Genomic DNA, 24,785 nt, shown 5'->3' on the forward strand with positions numbered 1-24,785 from the left:
ATGTCTGGACTTGTGTGCACGTGTGAAATCAGCTTGTGTGCGTGTGTGTCTGTGTGTGTGTGTGTGTGTGTGTGTGTGTGTGTGTCTGCAGACCACCACAATGAGTAGATGTTTCCAGTGGTAATCCTTAGGTGAGCCGACCTGCCCTGGACTGAATGTTAAAATCTTCATTAAAGATCCTTGGATGAAAGATTCTCTTCAGACGTGCACACTCCTCTGTCCTGCTGTGAGATCCAAGCTGGAAATCTTCAATTAAATAAAAAAACCCTGAATCCAAACTCCTTAGATCAGGACTCTTTGATTAAATGCAGCGTTTTCCTGACTGTAACTAATCAGACTCATGTTTTCGCCTTCGCAGAATCAAGCACGTTGGGCAGGATGTTCTCAGAGGACAAAACAAAACAGGGACGAGATGATAGCATGATATGGAACTGGTGATATCTTTGGTGACAACGATTCTTCTTCTTCTGTCCAAGTGTGTGGATTTGTAAATTCCCAGATTGCTGCCTGAACCCCTGCAAAACGGACGGTGGAATATTTCTTTCAACTTGTGTTTAATAAACAGTTCCAGGGGCCGAGGTTTCTGAAAAGACAATTTCACGTTGACTTTTATTTGATGGAACTGTGAGATTTATCAATTGCCCCCAAAAAAAACTGCATTTATCTGATTTATATTTGAAAGGTTATTTTAAAACCTTTATCTAAGGATGGTAGGAGAAATGTATACCTTTCTTCTTTGTAATAATTTACTGCAACAACATCTAGGTGTGTGTGTGTGTGTGTGTGTGTGTGTGTGTGTGTGTTTGTCTTCAGGTACATGTATGCGTGCCTCTTTAAGTGGCCTTGAGCAGAGTTAATGGCCTCTCTTTACTGTGCAGCAGCTGAATCAAGTAGCACTAATGGGACCAATATATCTGCCTTAACATTGCTTATCACAGCAGCTCCACAGATGGGAGGATGGACAGAACAGAGAGTGGGGGGGGGAAGAGAAAGAGAGGACACTCTTTCTCCAAAAACCAGATGTGGAGAGAGAGAGAGAGACGAGTCCCAGGACAATATTTAATCCAAGCAGCTTTAATAACATGTTTCTCTTTCGGAGCCAAACAGGTGAGTTCACCTTCAGATTACTGTCGTCTCTGGAAAATATGTGTTCATCGGAGTTCTGTGTCCTTTAATCTCTCTGAGACTTTATCTCTAAGGTTGGAATCAAGCAGACACACACACACACACACACACACACACACACACACACACACACACACACACACACACACACACACACACACACACACACACACACACACACACACACACACACACACACACACACACACACACACACACACACACACACACACACACACACACACACACACACACACACACACACACACACACACACACACACACACACACATATATATTTGACCAGTTAAGAGTCAAACTAAACACATTTGGATGTTATGGGTTTTTTCTGAAAAACAAATTCAAACTTCTTAATTATGTCAACTCTTGATTTCACGTCTTTTCTAACTTGGCTCTGTCTTTCTTTACTTTTCTGCAGTTGACACTCATTTTTCTTTTTACTTGTTGCAGCCTTTAAACAGAGTTCACAAGATTTTTTTGTTTTTAAACAAAAGCATGTACCTTTAACATTAAACTTCCTTCAGAGGAACTCAATCTAATGTAGAATCTCAAGAAGTTATGATACAACCCTTTCTGCATGTCTATTAGTCGTAGAGCAGACCTGCAGCACACTGAAACCCATCATAACACGGTAAAGTGACTCTATAGGATACTTTAATAGTCTGTAAGGCTTTAAAATGTATTACTTTTGGAATCTAAAACTAACATCCATGTCGTGCCTGTCCAACTCAGACTAATCCCTCGATCCCTCTCATCCGTCTCGGCCTCTCCTCCCTTTACTTGCTCTTCACTCTCCTCTCATGGCCGATCCCGACAGAGGCGTCTTATCTGATTCCTGGCAGCTCTGGTGAAGAGCCAGCGCATATTTCAGTCCGTCAGAGCGGAGTGGTGCTGCCAGCAGAGTTGTTCTTGGCAGCGTGAGCGGCCCGCGGCCCCGTGTGATGGGCTTCCTCTCCGTCCTCCTCCACCTCTACAGTGAGCGGACCTCCCGCCTCGCCCCCCACGCCGCTCCACTTCAACCAACGCGTCGAGAAACTGACCGCAGAATTCAGTTTACTAGCTTTTCTGAGGCTGCCATTAATCTTTATCACCTCATTACAAAATGTTTCCTTGTTTTAATCATTCTTGAGTTAAGGCCAAGAAATGTATTAGTGCCGTCTCGAGCTGTTTCGTTTCGTGACCGGAAAAATGGGTTCAGACGTTTTCTGGAGTTTGTCACATTTGAGGAATGCAACGGGGAATTCCGTGGGTCCGACACGTTCACGACGTGCAGGAGGACGGATATGATTTATAGATTCAGCTGCAGCAAGCAAAGTTATGAGAAACCTATCGACTCCAGCATCAACCCTTATCCCCTGAAGCTCTCAAACCTCGCTCTCTTTTTTTGAGTCGACCTCTTCGTCTTCTACGTTTAAAGTCAAGAGTCAAGATTTCAGGAAAACACACGTCTGAAGCTTTATTCTAATTTTGTAGGTGGTTTAAGTGGAGCTGTCTGACCTTACCCTGTTTATTTCTGATATTTATAATACAATTCTTGAGTAATATCTTGAGCTTGTAACTGCAACTGTTTGATTAATATCAAAATATACAACGAGGGGTTTTACATATCAACAGAAATCTACTGAAGCCACTTTTACTTAAGATGCACACATTTGCTCGTTGCAGTGACAGATCTCTGCTGAGTGCATGACACCAGCAGCTCAGTAACTCTAATGCGCTCTAATGACGACTTTATAAAGACTTTAATGTTTATCCGTCACTGGCTGAAAGAAATTATAATTTCTCTAAAACAAAATCCTGGATCATTGGGTAATCCTGCTAATAAATAAACCAATTAACAAACAAATCAACTAGAATGGGTGGGCCTCAGTGGAATGAATAGCTCACGTCCCAAATTTTACTCTAGTTCTTATAGAAGAGAGTATAAAAGAAAAAGGGAAGTGATCTGATAACCAAAAGGATTCGTTAATTAAAAAAAAAAGTTCAAATCTTTTGTGTAATTTTGCATTTCAAACAGCCTTGGTGTGAAAACATGACAAACGTAAATGGAACAATATGATAAAAGTTAAGTTTAGTCATCAAATCCATTTTAACAATTCATGTGTCAATGATATTTCAATGTATTCTGTGTATATCACCAGATAAAGGGGCTGAATTCAAGACTAGAACCCCCAAACATCTGGATCTTCACATGTTCAGGGACATTCAGATGATACAACTCGCTCATCTCTCCAATGGACATCATGATTGTGCCAATGTGTGTGTGTCAGTGCAGCCCTGGTTGTGAATAACACTTTCATAAACATGCAGACACTCGTGCGTTCTGGCACACGGAGCCGATTCAACCAACAAGTAACATAGCTGTGGTCGTCTGTCTGGTTATGTGATATCAGCTGGATGTCTGCTTCAGACAACCTTCCTTCTCATTGTGAGGATCACAACCCACAAGGTCAGCAAATGGCTCAGAGAAGAGGAAGATTCATTACAGAGCTGAAGAACCTGGTGGCTGCATTCATGTGAAAACTAAATTTCATCCCAGTAACTTCCTTGTTTCATCAGTTCTTCCACCTGGCAATGCATAAACTCTCTAAACTGTCCTTTGTGTGTATGTCTGCCCTTTACAAAAAAGGCGCCACCGTGTCTGGTGCTGCAACTAACAAATTATCAATCATTATTTTCAATTAGGGCCATGAATTATTCGCCCAATAAAACGTCAAACCCCAACAACAAGGACGCGCTTACAAGTTCCCAGCGCCCGCGGGGATGTCGGCAAACTGTTTATTTTGTCTGGCTGTCAGAAACATCCACAAGTTATTGCAGTTGTGTAATTAGAAATCGCAGCGATATGAAACGAGGAAAAGCAACGCAAAAGCAAACACACTCGACACACACAAACACACACTCGTCCCCATGGCAGGCAGAGGAGGATGATTCATTCTTTGAGGGAGAATAAATCTGAAGTGTTTTCCTCTCTGGCTGACGCTTCCCTTCACACGTTCCCTTCCCCCTCGTTGTTTGGCTCGAACCCAAACTGTTACCAACCTGCAGAAGATCTCGTTTTGATTTATCGACTCACTTCTTCGTCTCTTATAGACTCTGATTAGAACCGTCACATAATCATAATGAATATGAATAACTCGTGTCTGTGAAGCTCGTCCCTGCTCGGTGCTACAGCTCCACGGTGATTTCAGAGAAACAAAAACATTGTCTGAATAGGTTGTTGAGCCTTAACACACACACACACACACACACACACACACACACACACACACATGCACGCACACGCACACACACACACGAACACACACACACACACACCTCTAATATTTCACTATGAGCTTCAGGCAATAAAATGCAACCTCATGAATTTAAAGAAAAATATTAGCAGCACTTTCATTCACCTCAGGCAGGCAGCAACTCACGCCTCCACTGATTAGTCAGCAGATTATATTGTTCCACAAACTGATTCATGTACCAACCGTCTGACTTAAGGTCAGAAGCTTTCAGTGGTTGACTGACAGAACCGAGTCGTGAACACAAGCACCCTGATTTGAGTTTTTTTTCCTCTGTTGGGTTTGCTTGGCCCCACGTCAGAGACAGTAGAGGAGGTCATACTGGGCACCTTCTAGTGGTGGTTTAATGGGTAGGCCCCAACCAGGAGGAGACCCCGGCGAGCACCTCAGGGTTCCCCAGCAAAGAGCTGGAGACCTGGGCTGGGAAGAAGGACGCCTGGAAAACCTTACTGGACCTATATTCATAGTTAAATGTGCCGCAAGTGTGGATCCTTGTAAACTTGTAAATTACCATGTACACAAAATGTTCCATTGAGCACTTAGATCTCAGCTTTAATCCATCGCCTTTAACAAACCTACTCAAACAGGCTTGTGTTTACAAAGAAGGTAAATCCAGGCACCGGACCAGCAAGCTCTTTGTTTCTCGTGTTTGTCCTTTTGTCTGTCCTCAATCAGCGTCTAATCATCTCCTCCTCTGTGTGAACAAGGGTGCTCGCCTCGTTCAGCGAGCGGGGGTAAATATTTAGCAGGGAGGAGAGGACGAGAAGAAAGACAGGGGGGGGGGGGGGGGGGGGGCTATGCTAATGTGTCCAAACACAAGTAGAGGCTTGAAATTCCCAAGACGAAAAGCGAGACCGAAAAAACGACAAGATGAGGAAAGAGAGGAAAGAGTCGGCAGGACGGACAAAGTGAGCGAAGACAAAGATTCAACTGCACGGTGAGAAAATAAACCAGGAAGTGTTGGGGGTGAGAGGAAAAGTGAGGTTTGGGGTTTTGCTGTGTTCAGAGGGCAGAGAAGAGAAGGACGGAGGGTGATATGGAGGCAGAGGAAGACGAGGGAGGCAGAGGAAGACGAGGGAAGCAGAGGAAGACGAGGGAAGCAGAGGAAGACTAGGGAGGCAGAGGAAGACGAGGGAGGCAGAGGAAGACGAGGGAGGCAGAGGAAGACGAGGGAGGCAGAGAAAGACGAGTGAGGCAGAGGAAGACGAGGGAGGCAGAGGAAGACGAGGGAGGAAGAGGAAGACGAGGGAGGCAGAGAAAGACGAGTGAGGCAGAGGAAGACGAGGGAGGCAGAGGAAGACGAGGGAAGCAGAGGAAGACGAGGGCCCAGCGAGAGAGAGAAATTGACAAACAGAGAAGACGGGAATGGGGTCCTAATCTCTCTTCTCCTGCTCTTGGATCAGCTGAGCTCCCGCAGTCACATCCGCTCTCTGATTGGCTGAGGAGGCAGAAAGCGGTGGATTAAAGGACGGAGGGGGTATTTCTTATTTTTGGGAGGTTTATGTGTGTGTGAGAGAGTTTGTATCAATGCCCTTGTGAGAACCAGTGTGAGTTTTTCGGGGCTTTGTTCAGACTGCAGGCGAAGACTCGTTTCTCACATCAGATCTTCAGGACGCCGTGTCTGCACTGTTGCCTTCAAGTGATCAGTTCTGATTTGTGCGTTGAGACTTAAGCATGAGAAGCTGATCTAAGGATGGAGGCGTCAGTAACTGGGAGGATTCTGTCACTCTGGATGGAGATTACATTTCAAAAGACGTCCAAATTCTGTTTGGGTCCGATTTGCAAGATTCTTATTTCATATGGTTTCTTCTACATTGTCCAATCTGGATAATCCCTGGTCTGAACAAGGCCTCAGATGTTTGAAGCATGGACATTGCTTTAAATGACCTCATAAAGGTTGTACTTCACCTCAACTGAGTGAAAGGGCTTTTGACTTAAAACTGAGCAACGACTAACTTGGAGGAAAGGAATTCATTGGGAAATTTCCAAAGATATAAAAGAAATCATCTGATGTCAGGAGGAAGTTATCGTTACCGGATGAGATGATAAAATGAACCTGGAAGTGAACGTTCATGTCAGATCAGGAAATAAAGACAGGATCTCCGACAAACTGTGTCAAAGCTGCTAAAAACTAATGAAAGCAGTTGTGTAAAGTTAACACTGTTTGGTTTTCTATACTCCACATTGAGTTATGAAAGCATTGTTGCTAAGCAACTGACAACACAAATGGACTTCTTCTCCTTCTCACAAACGTTGAGTGATTCAGTGTTTGTTGCTTTTAACATGAAGTCGAGGAGCAAAAATGTAGGACATGACAAAAAAAGAGCATAAATATAATACCACCTGGGAGAAATGCATCCCGAGGAGGGTCCTCACAAGTTAAGGAAATAGTTCCAGTGTGTGTATACCTGTGAATGTGTGTATTGGAGTGTGTAGTACACACACACACACATTTCCCAAACCTCACAGCCTGGTGTCAGCACACAGCGGAGGAAGCCATGCCTCATGCAGAGCTTTCAATCACGCACAACTGAGATTTCTCCCTCTTCCATTTCATCTCTTATCCAGCCCCCAATACACAGGATGTGCGCATGCACACACACACACACACACACACACACACACACACACACACACACACACACACACACACACACACACACACACACACACACACACACACACACACACACACACACACACACACACACACACACACACACACACACACACACACACACACACACACACACACACACACACACACACGCACACACACACACACACCCACCTCTATCTCTTCTGCACAACTGTCTCCTCACTTTGGCCGAAAGCATTTACTCTTTCACAACCTCAGCTACTTTCAACTCAGTAGGACTCCAACAGTGCCAACAGTGATTGAGTGTGTGTGTGTGTGTGTGTGTGTGTGTGTGTGTGTGTGTGTGTGTGTGTGTGCCGCTTACTTCAGTGTGAGTGCAAGGCAGAGAGAGAGAAATAGCTTGAAGGACGATCTAAAACAATGACGGATGGAGGGAGGAGGTGGGAGGAGACGAGTGGTGAAAGAACAGAAGATGAATAAGTCTGTCAAGGTTCTCCTCGTCTTATCTGCTGTGGTTACTGTCGTTATAAACATTCTGTGTCGGTGTGTGTTAATAAATCTGATTGCCTTAAACTGGGAGGAGGGATCGGGAGAAGCGGGCGCCAGATAAAATATGAGACAGAAACACAAGTCAGACTCAATTAGAGGGTTGGACTCGTCTAATTTCAGGGTATCTACAGAGGTCAGGGGGTAAAATACTGTTCTGATGTCGTTTCCATCAACTTCACAAGCGATGTCTCAACCGGCTTTTTCCTTGTTCCACTTGAGAACCCTCAGGACACACAGCGGAGACAAGAAAGACGATCAGGGGACTGTGTGTTTGTGGACAATTTACCTAACCCTTCAAACATGATCACATTTCAAGTGATTCACCACAAGCTCAAAACAGTGAGGAAGCTAGTGGGAGAAATGGTCGTGCAACGGTGGGAATAACAGCCAGAAGAATAAAAAAAAATTAAAACTACAAAAATAACATTCAGGTTATAAAATTTGCAGATTTCGGAGAAAGATAAACAAAGGATATGAGGATGAAGGCTTGGTGAGATCTCCAGGCGGAGTCATACCAACCTGTTGGATATGTACAGGCAGGTCCTTAGGAAGGCTTATGGTATTTAGAATTGCCACATAGTGCTCTGGAGGATTTCATTGCACTTCAACTCGTACATATTTCCACCCATGTACATTGGCACACATGTGCTTGGTTTAACTTTTTCCATTAACCACAACTTTGCAGATTTATAGTTAAGTGCATAGGCATTTAAGTTTTTGGAATGCTTTCTATTCCCTTGTTCTAGCTCTATATTTTCTGTATCTGTATATTTTCACTGTGTTGTCAGAGTCAATATTTTATATTTTTTGCAGCAAATCAATTTTCCCCAAGCGGGACAATAAAGCCAAACAAGAATCTCACTTTGTAGAGGCAGACAGGGACCGGACACAAACAAAGATTGAGGAGAGTAGTTTTGATTCGAACCACGCAGCCAAGAATCATCAATTCATCAATTCTTTTTTGTTTCAAGCAAGTGGAAGTTAGTTTTGAACAAATAGACGTTGACAAAAGTGTCTTTGTCAATATCTGATTAAAATAAAACAATTTAGCGACAATAATTTGCATAATCTATTTCAGAACTCAGATGTTGAAGAGTGAATTCAGTTCTACAAAGCATGACCCACCACCCTCAATCCCCCCCCACCCGTTAAAATAAACTGCAATTTGCTTCAATGCAACGGAGAGAATTTTTTTAGATTTATTTTCCACATGAGGAATAAGAGAGATCACACTGCCACATTCGGTAGAAGAGCTTCAGTGTTGTAGAGAGTCGTTTTTTTAAAAGAGCAGAAAGAAGCTCAGCTGTGAGCAGAGACAACAACACGAAGCGAATCATCTTTCTTTTCATCACTTTCTCCGTCCTTCTCTCGTTCAGTCACTTTCCACTTCAGCTCGACTCCACTGCCAGCGCAGCCTTCAACATAACCAGGGCTAACCGGCATTTCCATAGGAACGGGGGGGCTTCACAAAGGACCTTCCTCCGCCTCATGAAGGGTTTATGGACGTGGAGCTGACTGCCAAGAATACACACTCACATTTATTTCTCTAGTGTTTCCGTGTTGGTTATCAGAGTCTGTTGCAGGCGATACGTTTGGCTAGAGATCATAGAAGGTTCTGGAGGGGGGGGGGGGGGGGGGGGGGGGGCTGTGTATGCCCCCTGAGCTCAGACGACTGTATCAATGCAAAGAGGGGATGTTATTAATTTGATGAAACGCCTGTAAGTTATGCCTTCATTAAATTGCACCGGGGCTAATTAGTGGCCTGTCCTTGAGATCTGCACCCATGACTGCACCCCCCACCCAACCGAGCAGTGCCATCATTAAGTTTGCGGACGAGGCAACGCTGGTAGGGCTCGTCTCAGGGGGAACTGAGACCCTATACAGGGACGAGGTCCAGAGGTCCTAAACACCTCCAAGACCAAAGAGCTCCTCACAGACTTCAGGAGGAAGAAGTCTGACCAGCAGAGTGTGGAGAGGGTCTCGGCGAACACATGGACGAGGAACCTCTCATGGAGCACGAACATCTGAGCACTTGTGAACGAAGCACAGCAGCGTCTCCATTTCCTGAGCGTCCTCAGAAAGACAACTTGGCCGAGGAACTGCTGGAGACCTTCTGTCGCTGATCCATGGAGAGTGTGCTGGGCTAATGCATCTCTGTGTGGTTTCACCAGCTGCTCCTCGGCAAAGCGCTTCGAGAGGGTCATCTCCATCGCATAGAAAATCATTGGCTGTCCCCTCTCCTCTCTAGGAGACATTTACAACACGATCCTGCCTCGGAAGAGCAAGCAGCATTTCAGAACAAATGAAAGCACAAACACACACACACTGAAAAACTGTTTTCATCCCAGTGCTATTGCTGCTATCAATATGAACATAAGTGTGATGTGATGACAGAGAGAATGTGCAATATGGGTTTGTTTTATCTGTCTTATTTATTCTTATATATCTCTGTGTCAGCCAATTTGGTTGTACTTGATGCGATAAAGGTCTATCCATCTGTCTTTACTCGACTTTGGTGACATTAAACCTTTCGTGTTCCTTTTTTACAACGTGAACCTAGATTCAGTCTGAGTTGAGCTCAAGGTCGAAGTTTGGAAATCACAGTTTGACAACTTCACCGCTGAATAAAATGAAGCGTGAGAGGGACAGACGGATCGGGACCCCGTGTCCAGTGGGGTGGATGTTTGTACCAGGCTGTCAGGGTACAAGATGAGCTGAGCCTGAGGGTGAACTCCTGATGTAGAGGGTGAAAGTGCAAACTGTTGCTCAGAAATCCAGATCCAGGAACAGAATGAGAGTGTGCACAACTGCAGCAGAGATGATTTCCAGTCGCAGGGTGTCAGGACATTCTGAAGAGCTACATTCAGACAAACTTGGACTGAGAGAAGAAAATGCAGGACGAGCCTATGACACATCTTCAAACTCATGGATCTGTGGCTCATATTTGATTTCCTGAATCATACTCCTTGTGTCATCGGTACCACAAGCAGCACCAACCCTCTGACAGAGCCTCTTGTCCATTTGAATAATGGAATGGACTGCTCTAAGTGCCACTTAGATGAGGGAGGTCGTATCACATCAGGGCCGGGATGCCTCCAAATCTCCCAAGAGTGCGTCAGGGATGACTTTGAGGAGAGAAACATCTGGGCTACATTGATCAACTCGTTCCACCACAACCCACATCTGGATAAGCAGAAGGAGACGAGCTCGGAGAAGATGTTCACGAGGAGTTCTTGATACTTGATCTTCACAATGAAAAGAAGAATATTTATACTTAAAAGAAACTCATGAAAAACAATAGGGGTGTTCACAATACTGCATATTCACATATCTAACCTGTACAGCATCCGGTCAACACACACACACACACACACACACACACACACACACACACACACACGTGTCTGTACAAAACCCATGCTTGTTCCTCTCAGTCCCTCATCAACTCCTTTCTCAGGTCCCTGTGCTGCCATGGAACTTTATCTGGGGGAAACACAAGCAGCAAACACACACATTGTTCGCTCATACCCACAAAGAACACACTGGCAAAACAGCCACATCTGCACTACACATTTCCACATGATTCCCAAAGCGTAATTAGATCAGAGGTTGACAAGGAAGGCTTCATAGACACAGCTGGCCTCTTTGCCTTTGCTCCTATTCTCCTGAAATCCAACACACACACACATACACACTTCTCCAGGACAACTGTGCTTTCTCTAGTAAATGATAATGATTAAGTTAATGTCAAACTAAGTCTGGATGCCACGAACTACACTGCTACGATTCTGCTGAAGAGAGGTTGTGTGTTTGTGTGTGTGTGAGCTTTCATTGTGACTCTACATTCACACACGTCTGTTGTTCCTGCTGAATTGTAAAACGAGCTCTTCACCGCCGCTGATTCAATTCTGCTCCGCTTTTAGAAATCTTCACCGAAAACCATAAAATTTCACTCCGTGGTTTTATATGATGCAGCTCGGTTAAATTCAATCAACGTAATAGAAGCCGAGTCACGTGGGTCCCGACGCTGCTCGGTGAAACAAATGCCTCTGACTGTGAGATTAGATTAAAGGGCCTCCAGCCAACAACACACACACACACAGACACACACAGTGTTATTTAATTTCAAAAAGCAAACACACATGATGCCAGCGCAGCTCTTCACCCGAGGAAATTGATTATTCAGTTAAACAGAAACCAACAAAGTTGTGCAACACACTAAAAAAAATCAAAAGAACCAACAACAGCAGTTTATTAGAGTAAAATAAGAATAATAGCAAATAGTTGAAATGAGGGAGGACAGGGCATTAAAAGGTCTAGGAATATATTGTGTTATATTTTGTATTATTTAATGACATCACAGCAACATGAAGCTCTGTGATTGACGGGAGTGAGTCCAACAGGACGATCGATCAGACAGTACTAATGGATTACGAAGGTCCAGCTAGATGCTCTGATATCTGTCAGCTGCTTCCATGTGTCGCTTTAAAAAAAAAAAAAAAAAGAGAGAAAGTGACGTCCCCGCAGATCGATGCGCGGCGATCAGACCCGCTGAACATTCAACTGGCCGCAGATCAATAACACTTAGCGTCCCCTCTGCTGACCTCTAACTAGCTCAATGTGACACAGGAAGAGTGATGGAGGAGGAACAACAACACACACACACAAACAGACACAAACACACACACACAGACACACACGTCTCAAAGGGGCCTAGCAAGTGTAAAATCCAAAGGGCGTTCCATCTGCTCCTTGAGCCAGGCAGAGTAAAAAAGAAAAGTGAAGACTCTCACACTGACATTTCACATCCACAGAGGAGTGCAAAAGAGGAGCGCTGAGGATCTCCTCCCCTTTGACAAACTGACATGCTCTGCAGGAGAAACACTCCTGTGTGGCTCTGCTGCCGAGACTTCCCCTCCGGCCAAACGCCGGCTGGGGCCAGAAGTCACTCAAGCATTTAGTTTTTCTTCCCGCACGGGGCAAACACCACGCAGAGTGCCTCGCTCCGCTTCTGATGCAGAAACACAACCCCGCCTGGACCAGTGACCCATTCCCTGTTTCCACTGGGTGATGATGGGATCCATATGGGCCCAATTATATCTCTCTTCTTACTATTCTGGACTATTTATGAAGGAAAACTCCGCCTGAGCAGCAACTCCAAAAGTCAGGAGTCACGCAGTTTACGCAAAAATTTGCACCGGAGAGCTGCCGAGTACAAACAACATCTTTGTTGAGTGGTGCCTTGCTCAAGAGGACAACTGCTGATTTACTGCCACATCACAATGAACTGGTAGAGCCAACATCTTCCAGTTTAAGTTTTGAATTAACACAAAATTTGTAAAGAACTAATAACATTTACATTTGTGCGGGTTAAAAGGTTTGGAATTCTACCTTGGTAACGTTTTTGTACTGAAATTATATATTCAATATAAGTCATTCAATATTTGAGACGTTTATATTCCTCACAGCAAAGACAGCTACCATAACTTTGAAGGATCAAATGTGTGGTCATTTAACAAACTGGGAGAAAATGCTTTGTCTTATACTCCTTCAGAAATGCAGAAGTCTCTCTCCGGAGAAAGAAAGAAAGAAAGAAAGAAAGAGAGAAAGAGAGAGAGAGAGAGAGAGAGAGAGAGAGAGAGAGAGAGAGAGAACAGAATATAAAAGAGGACTGTGGTGGACTCACTGCATCCGTCCTCGTCGCTGAGGTCCCCACAGTCGTTGTCCCCGTCACACTGCCACTGGGCCGGGATGCAGGTGCACTCCCCGAACGCACTGACCGCACACGTGAAGTGACTCCTCCCACACGAACACTCGGCGCTGCCCTGAACACCTGCACACAAGAGAAGAGGAAAAAGAGGGTTAGAGATAAATCAGACTAGAGCAGGTTGATCAACTGGTAACTGGAATTCAAATGAAGGGCAACTCGGACCCTTAAAAAAAAGGTTACATGACACACGAGAGGAAAGAAAACAATACGGCTCATTTAAAACCATTTTACCCACGTGATTCTTGCCTTGTTTTGATATAATATACTCAGCCTTGTTTAACTGCTCCCTGCTGACCCCTGTGGTTGTGTTTCCTAAAACTACAGCCAACCTGTTGTATGAACTTTGATGTGATTATGAATTTGATTTACGCTGCAGCTGTTGACTCCACCCGGCTGCGACTCTCTGAGATCACAGCCAACCGGGTGAGTTCTCTGCGTCGCTGCTCACGTCTCAGATTTACTCCGGTGATTTAAATATAGGAAGTCAGGAAACTCCGTGAAATGAAATCAAACAATCATCTTAAACTTTATGTCACCATGTATAGAGCGAGTACATCGATGCCTTTTTTAAAGTTATTGAACTGAGTTTCCTTGAAACAAATAGTAACTCTCAAGTTTGGTGTTCTGAATTCATCCACAACTTTATAAAACGCTTTAATATTTTACTTTTCAAAGTTTTATTTTTATCTTTATCTTGTACTGAACTTACTGAATAGTTTGATCATTTAAGACAATTACTTTTTTATTCTTATACGTCTGTTTTAAATTGTTTTTGTAGTTGTTGCCTTCAACTTTCATTTTTAACTTGTGGACAACTTTGTTTTAACTTGTGGACAACTTTGTTTTAACAGGTGTTGTATGAATAAAGTTTGTTATGATAATCATAATGTTATTATTAATGATAAATCAAGTGATGGATGAGGTTTAGTCAGAAAAACAAGCCCTTTGATATGGCCTGTTTGAACATGTAGACAAATACAATATCCAAAAATACACACTAACCCACACACACACACAGACACACACAGGATGCATATGCTCGGCCTGCACGGGTTTCCCACCACAGCAGAGAAGAACCCGGCATCACCGCACCTTCAAACGCATGACGGCAAAGTCACGTTCAGGAGAGGAAATAAATAAAGGTTTTCTCATTTTGCTCTCACTTTGAAGCATATTAATGACCATCTGTGTTTGTGTGTGTGTGTGTGTGTGTGTGTGTGTGTGTGTGTGTGTGTGTGTCTGTCTGTCTGTAAGTGTGCGTGTATATGTCTGTCTGTAAGTGTGTGTGTGTGTGCTTGCTGAAACTGGCCTGCCGCAACAAACTTAGAGTTTCTTGGAATATGCATGTGTGTATTTGTGCATGGGTGTGATTAGGCGTGTGTGTGTGTGTGTGTGTATGTGTGTGTGGTTCCTGGCTTCCTCACAAAGGCATCAGTCAACCCAGGAGGGCCTGGCAGAGAGCACTCAGTAACCTTCAGATCCCTCCCACAGCACTAAATTAATGGCCTCTTTCTTTTCATTTCCCTCTCTCCCTCTCGTTCTCCTCATTCTTCTCTTTCCACCATCCCCTTTTCACACTCTCCCCCCCCCCCCCCCCCAAGCTTCTCTTCTTCTCTTCCCCACTTCTCCCCTCTCCCCTTGTTTCCACAAACTCTCCACTGATGGGGGGGGGCGGAGGACGGTGTCATCCAAGTCTTCCCGTCTTTAAAGATGTCTTTCTAATTTCCTTGCTCAGTTTGTAGTTCCCGAGGTCCCCGGACCCCTGGGACCCCTGGGACCCCTCGGACAGACACACGGGACAAAATCAGCCCTGAGAATCCCAAACTAAAACATATTACTACAGATATTAAATTATAGGTCTACTCCACCAAACGGCACCTTGAGCACAACATGTGCATTTTATTCGGTCATGTATGTGGGTTTGCACAGGGCTAAATTAGAGTGTGCGAGCTGGAGCAGAAGTCATGTCAACACGAGGCCACATCACAAGCCGTGCATTTGTCGAACACACTGGAACCATTTGCTCCAACCAGAGCCGAAAAAACTTTACAGAGTTTAGTGGGAAACCATCGTGCACACATGCACCCGGACTGGGAATATGTTCAGCTCATGTGACATTTAATGTCTGCAAATGATTTGTCAACAGGCAGATATGTTTGGTGTAATGGTTTTTCTGAGTTTTTAAAAAGAAAACAATTCTTAATTCAAGTTCTATGTATTTGTTAGTAATTATTCATGACAAAGTATTTTGGAATTTGGTAAATATGAAGCCTCAATGAGTATTTCAAATATTTGTATATGTATATTTATTCTTTACATCCTAATTTCATCTTGCCAACTGGCTGAGTTCTACTCTGATGGATCCACAGGTAGGATATGAATTATATTTTATTATTATATGGATTTTATTATATTACTTCTTGTTTCTTTGTAAAACTGTTTGTTTGTTTTAGCTTTTTATGATGTTTCTTCTTTCTCACCATCATTTTCCTTAATTTCCTTTCTCTCCTCTTACTGGTCTTTATTGTATTGGTCTGGGTCTTTTAGTGTTTCTTGAAGCTTTGTGTGTGACGTGTGTAAAAGCCTATTTAAATGATGAATTTAATCAACGTGCATAATGTGAACTGGTGTGAATACTTCCCCACATGGGCAGGCACAGACTCGCAAAAGTCTCTCCGTCTGATCTGGAAGATAAAATGCTGCTTTTTGTTTTTACGAGCCAACGCTAAGTGCCAAGAAAACAATGCAAACATCGGTTCATGGTCTTGTAACCTTTTAACAACAATAATCACTTCTTCACGACTCGGATCAAAGAAGCAAACAGATCCTGACGTCAACTGATAAAACTGATAAAGTCCAGAGAAAGATCAAGATACAGATAAATGCTTTATGAATGTGAGACAGAACCGGCAGAATAACACCTCCTTAATACTGAGATCATAAACAGATTTCTACTGCAGGTCAGCAGATTGTTATGCAAGGCAGCAGGCAACCACACATGTAAACCATGCAGCGGCAGCAGCAGCCATGGCAGCCCAGTGCGTTCGAGAGCACCAGCGTGACCTGCCTCTGATGCATCACACAGATAACAGATCACATGCTGGGCCGGTGCTGCAGAGAAGATGGATCTGTGAGGTGCAGGTTCAGCAGCATGGTTAAGTGCAGCAGGTTCAGAAGAGTCAAGTAGGCTGAACCTGTTTCCCAGGGAATCATTCATATGTCTTGAATAAAAGTTTGGTGCAGCTTGATTCAAATCCTTAACAGATGTAAGTCGGCTTGTTTTTCAGCAGAATTACGCAAAAACTACTGAATAGATTTCCACAAAACGTAATGAAACCTATTATATTTAATGCAGATCCAGACAAAGAACTTTCCATTCAGGAGTTATTCATTACTTTCTTTAAAATGGTGAGATACGGCGACGTCCTTCTTGGAGCTACGTGTTCTCTCCAACAGCCATCCTGGTTTGTCTGTTAAAAAGCATCAAACCCCACAAATATGCTGATTGGTCAACTGGGAAAGGAAGGAAGTTGCTCGGGCGTTCCAACAACAGTCAGTGCAGGCTGACATGTCGAACCTGCACAAGCACAACAAAGCTCTGCCTTCACCTGCTGCCGCTGCCAGAGGCTGACGAGCTGCGAGTCAGACAGGAGCCTCCAGCAGAGGAAAAGAAAACACAGACCACCAAAGTTCTGTCACTACTGGTTACTACAGACTGACACTGTCCAAATAGAACTGTTGTGGATCAAGACAGGTGGTCCCCCCCCGAAGGTAAACACAGATGATCCCACAGACCCACCACCACCACCACACCACGCCCTGCAGACCTGACCCACCTACAACCAGCCGACCAAACCGAGCCGGAAGTGACCACCACATCTCAGATCTGACCCGGTGGCATTCAAAACCTAATTTGACACCAGTTGACAATGTGCTGCTGTTAAATGGTGAAATGACGAGTGTGAAGAAGTGGTTGAGGGAGAGCAGTGGGGCCAAAGCACACAATCACAACCCGGCCCCGGAGAGCGGGTGGCCACACGCTTTGAATGATGTCAAAAGGCTGCCAGCTAATTAGGCGTGGACCTCCCCGGAGACTACCTGGAGGGTCGGAGCTGCGTCTTTCTTCCAGTGCGCGAGTGTTCGGCTATAAAAAAACAGTGATAAGCGGGAAAGCGCGATGGGGGGAAAACATTTAACCACCTGACAATGCGGTGAGAAAGACAGGGGGCGCGGAGGGAATGAGTCAAACCTTTTGTCCCCCCCCCCCCCCCCCCCCCCCCCGTCTTCCTGCCGTCCTTTCGCTGCTGGCGTCGGGCTGTTAAAGTGTCACTTCAGAGAGACAGCTGCGTCTTCTCAGCGTGTCTGGAGCTGCTCAGCCCGAACAGTCACAAAACCAGCCGCACAGCAAGACAGCGGCACAGCGCTGCACAACAACAATGGACACAACTGGTTTCCCCACCTCGCTGTCACGCAACTGCGTTCACCCTCCGTCGCCCTCGCGCTGCGTGAGACAGCTGACGAGACGCCTGACTGACCTCGCACACAGGAAAGCTGTTCACCTGAACTGACTGTCACTCGCCATTCACACCGGGAAGAGGGAAATGCAACGGTGATTTGACGTTTCTTGACGATGCTGTAACACTGAGGTGGGAAGATACTACCCCCCAAAACAATGTAAGACTAACAAGATCGTTAGAGGACAAGGGACGTGGCAGAATCTCGATATATTTTAGATTTTTGTAATATTTTTAATACACGTAATATGTTCTGTTTCAATTTCAAGTTAAAACAAAGCTGTAATATAAACGGAGCCTTTTCTGTCGAGCCTGAAACATTCAACTTGGGTCAGCACTGCAAGGTGAGACGCTTACTCACTGGTATCACCCGAATAAAAAACTATTTAAAAAGTTAAAGCTGCTGCTGTTGCTTCTCTTTTTTTCTTTCCGTCCATTAAACTCTTGTACGAAAGTTTGAAAAGTTTGTGCATTATGAGGTGTGGAAATCTGCCATGAAGCGAAAACTGATGTGCGTTTCTTCCCCGCTTCGAAGCAGCTGCAGCCGGTTACAACGTGAAAGCACCTTCACACATTATCCTCTTTACACATCAGGCAGACACATCGTGTTCCTGCTCATGTCATGTGCAACCAATTTTCACTCTGCTTTTAGCTCAGGCACTTTATCTGCTAAATGCTCAAGATGTGTTTTTCCCCCCAAACTAGTCGCTCCAGTCTCAGGCTGTGTGACGTTCGGTGAAGCCAGTGTAAAGTGAAGCGGCACAGCTGCTGCTGCTGCTGCTGCTGGAAATTAGCTTGATGATGAGCGGTGAGACCGAACCACACAGTAAATGTTCCGTAAAAACCAAAACAATGATCTTAAAGAGGCTGGAACTCTCCACAAAGAGGCAGAGACGTTTCTAAACAGGTTCCTCGTCTTTAACCCTTTGCATCCTCATAGTTTTTGCATTGAGATATCGCTCGGTGGAGGTTGAAGGACCGTTTCCCAGAGGCTCCTGCTCCGTTCTTCTACCCACATTTTCCTCATCATAAGAAATGGAAGCTCTAAAAAGCTGCTGCAACACTCTAAGAACACACTGACTGAATTCCCTGTGGTTGTGCCGGCTCTGGGTTAAGCTGACTTGGCATCAAGATGCCAAACAGCTCATCCTCCCTGCCAATCCCAAACCCCCCCCTCCCCTCCCCTCCCTCTGTCGGCTCATCTCCACCTACTAATTTGCCCACCATAGGTCAGGCAGCTCTGATGCGGCGAGCTGTTAACCACAGCAGCACATGTTGAGCCCTGCTGGGAAAAATGAAGACGCAAGTGTGTGTGTGTGTGTGGGTTGGGGGGGCATGACGCACACATGCGCCACCTCTCAATCAGGGGGGAATTCTCAAAACGCTTAAAATATCTGTTTTGTGCGACCAAGAATGTAAACAACGTGCCAGGCGAGTTCAGAGTTGGTGCCAAATCTTCAGAGGACTTCGAAAGAAAATCTTCTCGGACAGGCCCGTCAACACAAGCTCATCCTCCACGTTTGCCAAGTCACACACAATACACAATACTCGCACACACACGCAGACACACACAGGACAGTCTGAAATGTGCAGCAGTTGGTCAGCAGCAGGGTTCTTTTCACGCCTGCTCATCTCAGACTTTCATTAAAAATCCTCTCTTATCACAGTGTAGCCCTCAATCACCTTCTTATAACATTACCCAGCAGGGCAATGTGTGTGTGTGTGTGTGTGCGTTTGTTTGAACATGTGTTTGTGTTGTTGACCTGCCTGTAATACTTGACCGTGTTGACGATCCTCTAACATGACCTGGGGCGTCTTTACAGCGCTGCATGTTCCTCACGCTCCGTATTTCATGCAAGACACACACACACACACACACAGACACTCAGCCAAGTCCTTGCCTATTAACTAAGTGCGACCCAGAAGCATGTGGGAGGATACTGTCCTTTATTCACTTGAAATAAGCGAAAACATCATAATTACACGCTCAGTGATATATCGTGCTGCTGAGGCTACAAAATAAAAGGCCTGTGAGATCAAACGAGGGCGGGAAATGACAGGATAGTGCTGCTATGGAGCTGTATACAGTACACACACACACACACACACACACACACACACACACATATACAGTGTCATCATCCATGGCAGGCCAGCAGTCTCTCTGAAGTCAGTTCAAAGATAACACTGCCTTGGCCAGGGATGAGTGGACGGCTGCTGGACAGGCATGTGGGCTGGCATCGGGCGGGGGTGCATGGATGAGCGGGTGTGTTGTGGTTCGAGAGTAAAAAAAAAGAAAAAGAGGCATATCTGCTCTGTGAAAAATTTCAGTCCAAAAAAATCAGTGTGAACAAATCTGCCATCGTATTAAAATGATCCGACATAATCCTCGTTAATCTCGTTGAATCAGGACAAAGTGTCAACATCTCAAGATGAAATAAATTTATGATGCAGCCAGTGATCCTCCATCAACACTTAATAATCCCCCACAATGCAAAGCCTCTGCCAGAATAAAATCTGTTCACCTGTTTAAATATATTTCCTTGTAACATCTTGCCGTGAAAGCAACGATATCAGTTAAGGAGGTGGCCTCATCATAATCTTTCTATTGGTTGTGTTACTGTTTGATTGTCTATTCCTTTATACAAAGTGATATATGATGAGATTGAAGCTGATTTCTGGAATATATTGATATTTGCATTCTTCCTACCGATTCCTACTGCAGCTTTGTTCGTTTTAAATTCACAATAAAGCTAAAAAGCCGTAATTATTCTCACAACTCACAAAAGTGTAAATCACTTGATCCAGCAGAATTAAATCCAACCTGATGGTGGCTTAGTGGAACAACTTGTGGAATTATGAACTGGATTAGGAGAAGTAACATTTTCTTTCTTTTTGGTATAATTTGTTTTAATGTTTTCAAACCTCTAAAGCAGATGAAGTCAGGGCTCGTGTGTGTTGTGTGGTCTGTCTGGTCTCAGGGCCACGAAGGGGTTAAGGAGGGAGAGGGGCGAGTGCGTCCTACTAGGTTTCATTTTTCCACCGCTGTCAGCCTTTTGTGACCACTCCGGTCTCCACACACTGTACTTATGTGGCTTTGGGACTCGATGTGTGTGTCAGTGTACAGTATGTGAACGAGTGAAGGGCTCTGCACTCCGATCAAAGAGAATCCATCCCCAACCACTTCCATTTGCTCTGTTCCGCGAATTGGACGTAGGTTTTTGTAGGATTCAATGAGCTAATGGGGGAAAAACTGGATGACTGGTTTTTCCAGCAAAAGGACACCCGTGTTGAACGGGACTCAGACACAGAAGATGTGGAACGCTGTTTGAAGCTGCTGTAACGGATGGACACCGTGTAAGCGTGCGGGGGGGGGGGGGGGGGGTAGATTGGTAGAGTTGGTAGAGTGATAGCGAGGCAGATGAAGAGACGGTGTGTGGGAGGACTCCTGGGCTGTTTTTATGAAGTGGGGGTGAGAAAGTAAAGTGCATGGAGTCAGAAAGGCTCTTTGTTTTTTTTTCACGAAAAACTTCACACGTACATGTTTACGGACGCAGGTTAAAACCAATGAAAACGCTGACTCACTCCTTTCACATGTCCCTGATGAAACTAATCTGCTTCAACTTGTCAGTGGTTAAAGTTCTAATCTTCAGCTTGTTAAAGTTATTAGATATTAAAGAAATGGTTTGGATACTATGCAAACATTCATAAGCATGTCATCAGTCCATATCCCCTGTATCTTGGCCTTATTCTTGTACATTTGAAGGACATCATTATATACAGTCATTGCAGGAAAAGCATGAAAGAAGGTTTTGCACTTTCACACAGCAGACAAGAAGCCAGATGTGAGTGGGGTTTTCTGGAGCGTGAACAAGGCGAGAGGGGTGAGGAGGGCAAATAGAGCGAGCGAGTGAAAGTCGGGTCCTATTTGTTTGACTGCCTCACCACCGACATGCTGAAGATGCTGCTGAGAAACAGAGAGAGTTCTGACTTGAGGTGGGAATCGAACCTCAAATATATCCTCAGACTAAACAAAATGTCAAAAACGTGTCCATGGCAGATTATTAGAATCTATCAATATGTCAGTACAAGTTTTAAACATAATACACTACTAGTAGTTTATTTAGGCGAGACTCCTGTTCGGCTGTAAAAACCTCAACATCGACTCTTTTCCATCTGCAGTCCGAAGATCGCCACTGCAGATTTACTGAGACTTTCAGGGTATTGGCTTTATTATGAAAAAGATTGTTCAAGTGTGTGTGTGTATGTGTATGTGTGTGTGTGTGTGTGTGTGTGTGTGTGTGTGTGTGTGTGTGTGTGTGTGTCAGACCTGGCAGTGTATACACAGCAGATCTCTGAGCTCTGCCTCTGGCTGTGAACACTAGACTTGCTGGGTAATGTGCTGAGTGAGCACTTGGTGTCCAAGCTCACTCTAATCCACAGATTGTCTCTTTGGCCATCTGACCTCCCCCACACACAAACACACACATACCCACTCACACACACATACACACATACACACATACCCACTCCCTCACCACTATCCCCAACCGGGGCCTCTATCAGGGGCACATGGGTCAGAGCTGCAGCTGAAGCCCAGAGCTCAGTGCTCCTCCCTGGGAATAGTTGATTTTCCAGACAAGGTTGGATATTCAACTGGATAATTCTGGACACTATCAATTCTCACAGATCCATTTTACAATCCATACTTTCTCTCAATGAATGTGTTTTATAGAGGACGTTCCCAGAGGATGTTGAGTTAATTTATCAATTGAGAAAAATGTGTTGACAAGTTATTTGGATGAATTCTTTAAAATGTGTGGTTTCTAATCCCCAGTACGGCCTCGTTCCATCAGATCCTGATCAGGTTCAGTTATTCAAGGCTTTTCTGTTGATCCAAGAGCCGGTGCAGTCCATTGATTTGCTTTCAAGGACGAGCACCCAATGGGATCTATCTTAAAATGAGAGTGTTTTGGGCCTTTTGTAGTCTTATAAATTGAACAGAATATGGTTAAAGCCAGTTGATAGATCAAGTAGTTTGAAGACAACACCTTGTAAAAAGCTGTCTGATGAAAGCATTTCTAAATTAGACATCTACAAGAATAAAGGCACATGTCATGAACAATTATCTATTTAGCTTCTTTGAGCCTGAATTAATCTTCAAGAAATAAGCCAAATAAAATCAGGCTATTGAAACAGAATCTGTCCATCAGCATCTGGCCCTCACAGCGACCCCCATGAGTGAGATGGTCATGGTCCAAACATTACAACTCCTGAACTGGGCTTCAGAAAGTGGGAAACGTAACAGAATCCTAATCTACGCTTTGGGATCCAAAGAAATGTCCAACAAACCCAAACCTGGAGACCTCCCTCACATCTATTGTTCTGTGGAGGCAAATCAAATCCATGTTTCTGGGTTGTAAAAAAGCCGTGGACCTCACTCTGCTCAAATTAAATTAGCTGAACCAACATGAATGTTAACGTCCCTGTGCTTGAACCAGTGTCCAGGTAGAAAAAAAACACAGGCTATATTAAATAAAAAGGAGTTGAAGGGAGGGTGAACCACCGGCCCGGAGAAGTTTGAAAACTCATTGTGTGTGGAATAATTTTACTATTTCCAGTGGGACCTTTATGCAGCACACATGGACCGCTGGTTTAGTTTTCAATTTGTGCTGCATGTGTGTGTGTGACTTGGGTCTGGATCATATCCAGTCCACTGGAGTCATCATGAGCCGCCTGTCTGCACCAAAACCTCCAGCCTGCAACAGAACCACTCGAGATCTGCACCTCTCAGCGGGATTTATCGATCACCTGCTCAGGGGCTGCTGGCCGTCAGACTCACATCCACCTGATTACCTCTCCAGCAGCAGGATGGAGCTCATCTTTAAGAGTTTAAGAAGCTGCCATTAGAACACGTCCAGTTGGTTTGGGCCGCAGGATTTTGGTGTGAATGATGAATACGGTAGAGGGCGATATTGACAAATATTTGGCAATCATTCCTACAATGCCTTCATCAAACCCTTATGTAAAAGCGATGTCATTGTGGCTTGTTACTTTAGCAATAAACCATAAATGGATTGTTGTAAATAACTGTAAAGGAAGATGAAAAAGTTCCCTGGTTAAAAGTTCACAGAATGATTTAAAAAAAAAAAGAAAACAACCATGGAGCCAATCCCAGCTGACATTGGGCGAGAGGCGAGGTAGACCAGGTTGTCAGCTTGTCACAAAGCCAACCAATCAGAACTAAGGTCAATTAAACGTCTCCAATTAACCAAAACCCAATGCCTTGCATGTCTTTAGAATGTGGGAGGAAGCCGGAGTACCAGGACACCTTCTTCTGCTAATGTAATTAAAACTGGATAATACAAATCTCATTGTAATAGCATCTTCATTTAAGTAATAAAAACAACCAGGCCAGTCAGAATTGTGAATGTGAACCAGCAGAGAGGACCAGAGCAGAGACCTCACTGCAGCGCGCAGATGCCAGATCAGTATTAGCAGCTCCATTTGGTCGATGTCTGTGAATGTGAACTCACAGTGAAGGGATAAGTGTAATAAGAGGAGATTATTCCATGCGGGCAGGCTGTAACTTACTTTATGGGCTTTGACTGGATGAGGAGAGCAGGCACTGAGGTCCAGCTCTGTAATATCCAGTTATTAACTGACACAGCATGAAGGGCTCCGCTCGGCAGCCCTCACCTCCTCCATGTTGGCACCAGACGCTCGATGATGTTAACATTTGGGATTCGGGGCAAAGAACCGGGCTTGTAAATTCTAAATCTGCGAGTGAGAGTTTGCCAGTCCCAGTAAAATTGACCTCTCTGTTTTCTACATCAGTCCGACAGCCAGCCATTAAACAGAGCTGCTAACTATGGGGAGGGCTCAAACAATCGCACACACACACACACGTAGAG

At 44.6% G+C, this 24,785-nt stretch overlaps 1 protein-coding gene across 2 annotated transcripts in view; it reads right to left on the reverse strand.

Annotated features, from left to right (window-relative positions):
- Positions 1 to 24,785, reverse strand: part of lrp4 (low density lipoprotein receptor-related protein 4) — a 103,768-nt gene that overhangs the window by 41,136 nt on the left and 37,847 nt on the right. For both annotated transcript variants that reach the window (XM_062392988.1, XM_062392976.1), the window contains exon 2: positions 13,274 to 13,420. In XM_062392988.1, coding sequence (XP_062248972.1) covers positions 13,274 to 13,420 — 147 coding nt within the window. The remainder of the gene's footprint in view (positions 1 to 13,273; positions 13,421 to 24,785) is intronic.

Source organism: Platichthys flesus, chromosome 1 (genome assembly GCF_949316205.1).
Source record: "Platichthys flesus chromosome 1, fPlaFle2.1, whole genome shotgun sequence".
In the NCBI taxonomy this organism is placed as follows: Eukaryota; Metazoa; Chordata; class Actinopteri; order Pleuronectiformes; family Pleuronectidae; genus Platichthys; species Platichthys flesus.